Raw genomic sequence first — 5,000 nt, forward strand, 5'->3', positions numbered from 1 at the left:
GAACCTGAAAGCTTTTCACTTAAAAAACAGAGGAGGTATATTGCGTCCTTGTCCCCTGTCAGGTTGGAATCCTTTTTGTTCTTCTGCGTTTCGGGGTCAATCTTTTTCCTTACCCTGTTGAAAATTTACGCAACAGTATTTTGTTATGTTGCTTTTTAAACTTTAGTTCTAAAAATTTTTGATTGACTGCACCGCTTTCTTTGGAATGCTTAAAAATAATTACAAATTCTTTGGAATTTTCCCAGTGTTGTATATATTGTTGAAAATATGTGAAGTTCATCAATTGCTAGTCTCCTAGGCTTTTAATACCTCTACAGACATTTAATCAGGGCCTGTTGCTTTACCATCCTCATTCGTTCCATGGCATGTTCAATTTCACTTTTGGTGATGTTTGGTCCGCTTAATGGTTCTTTGAATTTCAGTGGTAGTTCATTTCTATTTGGATCATTGGACAGTTCGCCTATGTATTCTACCCATCGGCTTTCTATATGTTGTTCTTCAAATAGCAGTTCCCCTTGTTTGTTCTGGATACAACTTCCTGCTGCTTTGCTTTTCCACTTCCCTGATAGTTCTTTTATTCTTTGGTGAGCTTGTTGGGGGTTGGGTTTGTATTTTCTTTCGATTTCGCAGCATTTCCAGTCTAGATAGTTCTCGTGTGCCTCGATGCATTGGATTTAATGTGGTTGTTCAATGTTTGGTATTCTGCAGACCCTTTGTTGCATTTTCGTCTTTCTTCAAATAGGTTTAGAATTTCATTTGTCATCCATTACTTTTTGCTGTTTATTTGAGCTACTGGTAAATGCTTTTCTGCAGTTGCTTTGACACACTTTTGGAATATATCAAATTGTTTTTCACATTTTTCATTATCAGGTTCACTTTGGCTTTGTATCATGAGTGCACTTTCAAATTCTTCTCTCATTTTTGTTTGTATACCATTGTCTTGCATAAACTGTAATCCCTCTTTGTTCTACCAGCTGTTCTCTGAATAGCTTTAAACTTTATCCTTACTGTACAAACAACTGGGACATGGTCACTGTCTACATCGGCACCTGGGTAGGTTTTGCAATTTAATATGCCATTTCTGAATCTTGATGATACTGCTATAAAGTCTATCTGGTTCCTTGCTCTGTCCCCTGGTGATTGCCATGTCCAGGTTCTTCTTGGGTGTTGTTGAAACCGGGTGTTTGAAATCATTAATTTATTTGTTCTACACCAATCTGCCCAGATGTTTCCTCGTTCATTTCTGTCCCCGAGTCCATGTAGTCCGATTATGTCACCATCTCTGCCTCTGCCAATCTTAGCATTTAGGTCCCCCATTACCATAAGGACTTCTTGTGATTTACACATTCATTTTGCTTTGTCTAGTGAATGGTAAAACTCTGTCATATCTGCATCTGTCGCCTCTTCTGTTGGTGCATAAACTTGAATAATATTGGTGTCAACTACACGTCCTCTTAGCTTAACCAGCAAAACTATGTCTGAGATTGCTACGTGCCCTTTGTAAAATGTGGTTGATTGTTGGTCTAAGATCATCCCTACTCCTTTTTGGAAAGAGGTTCCACCACTCCATATGATCTTAGATGTCGTGTTGTTTTCTTGTTTTGACATGGTTCCCAGCTCTTTCCATCTCATCTCTGCCAGGCCAAGAATATTTATTTTGAGCCATTTCATTACTTTTAGAATGTTGTTTAGTTTTCCTTTTTGGACACAGGTCCTGACATTCCATGTCCCAATATGTCACATTGTCACAATGGTGCAACAATCATATACTATAATATACCAACACAGCGTTTGAAGTATATAAGATAAAATCATATTGTTATTGTACAATGGTATAGTGGGATATTATAATGTATAAGTATATAAAATAAGATTAATTATTTTATTGTACAGTGCTATACGGAGAGATTCTAATGCATCAATGCATTTTTTGAAATTTTAAAATAAGATGATACATTTTGTTATACAATTATATAGTATGGGATTATAATGTAATAAACTATGGCAATACCAATTGTAAATTTCCAGCAATAGATAAATAAAGTACATTTTATCCAATCCTATCTCATTAATGCAGCGTTTTGAAGATATACAGTAAGTATATTTAATATTATAGTGACAGATCATGTGTGAATGTCAAACTCTCTCTCTTACTCTCTCTCTCTCTGTCTCTCTCTCCCTCTCTCTCTCTCTATCTCTCTTTCTCTCTCTCTCTCTCTCTCTCTCTCTCTCTCTCTCTCTCTCTCTCTCTCTCTCTCTCTTTGCCTTTCAAGATTTACAAACACGATACATTTCATACTGAAACTAAATTATATGTATAACACAGATATGAACGACACAAATCTATTTATCCTTCATCCTTCTTGTCTCCCTCCTGACACCCACTGGACGAATATAATATAAAACAGAACCCCTGGAATGGCAGTATTCTGTCCAGCTGGACGAAACCTTCAAGAATTCCCTCTGGTTTCCCGCGCTTCGTTTAAGTAGCACCAGGATCGCTCCCGGATTGGCTAACAAAGTGTTCAAAATCCAGGCAACGCGTGGGATGTAGGGTCTACTCCGAACTCAATTGGGTTATATCCTAGCAACCATTGCCATTCAAATTCTATCTTTCATATCTGCTGTGCTGGTCTCATCTTCGGTGTGCAACATTCCCATGTATTTGAATGAAGTGACTTGCTTTATGTTTTCACCATTGAAATTGATTCTCATCTAAGGGTTTTCTCCGCTCTTCCCAAGAATATGTGACTTTTCGGATTTGATCTCCATCCCGCATGTATATTCTCATTATAATAGAAACAGCTCAATTTTTGTAAATACAGAAAATATATTTCTTCGACTTTTGTGATTTATGAGGCATATCTGAATAAGAAAAACATGGTTTGTGTCGTAAATAATATGACGGTTATCTTTATTTATTAAAACCGAGTTACATTAAATTATAGTCTTTAATATTCTTTACACAGTCTCGTCAAGAATTGTTTTGTTGGAAGAAATGGAAAAGAACCAGAATCAATCTATAAAAGATTCCATGGACAAAGGTAATACTTAGATTCAATCGATTTACTTCTACATTATATGAAAAAATTCTACTATGGATATACATATATGTTAGAATATATTGTAGAGTGTGATTGGTCAAGGGTACAATCATATATTATTTAAGGTTCATCATACTGGCTATTAAATCACCGAATGAGACAAGAGGCGTAGAAGTCGATACACAACTTTGATGAGCAAAACAACTTTGCATTCAGCTAAATTCCTGTGAATATGAAATTGAATTTCCCTCAAATTTTATTATTTATAAAACCATTTGAATAATACAACTATTTTATTTCTCTTTAAAATATGCACAATTCTCCTACATTTAGTTCAAGTGTGGTTACATGAAATAAAAATCTTTAATATTCTTTACACAGTCTCGTCAAGAATTGATTTGTTGGAAGATTTGGAAAAGACCCAGAGTCAATCGATGAAAGATTCAATGAACAAAGGTAACACTCATAGATAACACAGTATCTTTATATAAACTATTTAATGCTATATAATGTGAAATTGTTATATGAATATTCAGATATTGTAGAATACGTTATAGAGTCTGATTGGTCAAGGGTAAACTCACAGATTATTTAATGTTCATCATACTGGCTAATAATATAACAACAAAAGAAGATAGTGTTAGAAGTCGATGTAGGAAGAGAACGACAACAATGACAAACTGCTAACTCACCATTGTGATGTTTACTTTAAAATATTACACAATCATAATGTATAAATGTAGCGTCTGGAAATCACTCAATGAGGTGATATATTTTAATATCAATTTTTGGGATAAAAACTATCTCTCTCACTCTCTCTCTCTCTCTCTCTCTCTCTCTCTTTCTACCTATCTCTCTCTTTCTCTAACTCTATCTATCTATATATCTCTCACTCTCTCTTTCTCTCGATCTCTTTGCCTTTCAAGACATTTTATTGATATGTCATACTGACCTAACACACAGACTGAATTTTTAACTCGAATTTAAATTCAATAACTACCTGTTATATTATACATAACGTTGTTGAGCTATCAAGTTTTATATAAAAACATTATTCTGTGTAACAATACCAAATATTTTTTCATCAAATTTTGTGACTCTAAAACATATCTGAACAAGAGAAATATTGACGATTTTGCAACATAAGTATCGAGAAGTTTAGATACATTTAAATTCTATCTTTAATTTTCCTCCCACAGTCTCATCAAGATTTGATTTGTTGGAGGATTTGGAAAAGAAGCAGAGTAGATCTATGAAAAATTATATGGACAAAGGTACACGTAGATAAAACATAAATATTTATATAAACTATTTACTGTTATTATATGTCAAACGAATTATACTATGAATATACATGTATGTTATAGTATATTATAATGTATGATGTGTCAAGGATTTGTCGAGATTATTATAATTTTAATATCTATTTATTGTTAAATTGTGTGAAACCAATTCTACTATGAATGAACATATATTGTAGAGTATTGTCAAATGTGCACTCAGAGATCATTAACGGTTCATTAGACTGGCACACATTTCAGTAAGAGAGAGTGGAAGAGTCAGAAGTCAACAAGGGCAGAGACAATAATATATTATGATACAATTCTTTATCATCGTGAAGTCTTCATTCACAATATATTGTAACAGTCATAATGTATCAATGCAGCGTCTTGAAACAACACAATAAGGTGATTTATTTTACTATAAATTTTTCTGGTGAACATTGCCTACGACAATCAGATATTATAATGTGTTAATACAGAATTTGGAATATATAAAATGATGTGGTATATTTTGCTAATGAACGGTTTAGTGAGCGATTGCAATGTATTAACGAGTGTTTGGAATATAATAATCAAGGTGATTTATTTTGTTCAAAACTGTCAAGGTAAACACCTGCCAGTAATAATGGCAGATGACAAAGTATTAATGTAGCGTCTATAATCCACAAAATAA

At 33.7% G+C, this 5,000-nt stretch overlaps 1 protein-coding gene across 9 annotated transcripts in view; it reads left to right on the top strand.

Moving 5' to 3' along the window:
• Positions 1–5,000, top strand: part of LOC144960237 (uncharacterized) — a 262,835-nt gene that overhangs the window by 164,217 nt on the left and 93,618 nt on the right. For 4 of the 9 annotated variants that reach the window (XM_078893239.1, XM_078893234.1, XM_078893237.1 and 1 more), the window contains 2 exons: positions 3,426–3,500; positions 4,244–4,318. The exons of 3 other annotated variants lie outside the window; for them this stretch is intronic. In XM_078893239.1, the coding sequence (XP_078749365.1) occupies positions 3,426–3,500; positions 4,244–4,318 (150 nt within the window). Of the gene's footprint in view, positions 1–2,969; positions 3,045–3,425; positions 3,501–4,243; positions 4,319–5,000 lie in introns of all 9 variants that reach the window. 2 more of the 9 variants (XM_078893236.1, XM_078893241.1) reach the window with 1 other exon arrangement.

Source organism: Berghia stephanieae, chromosome 15, assembly GCF_034508935.2.
Source record: "Berghia stephanieae isolate SIO BIC M18660-M18661 chromosome 15, UCSD_Bste_1.3, whole genome shotgun sequence".
Taxonomy (NCBI): Eukaryota; Metazoa; Mollusca; class Gastropoda; order Nudibranchia; family Aeolidiidae; genus Berghia; species Berghia stephanieae.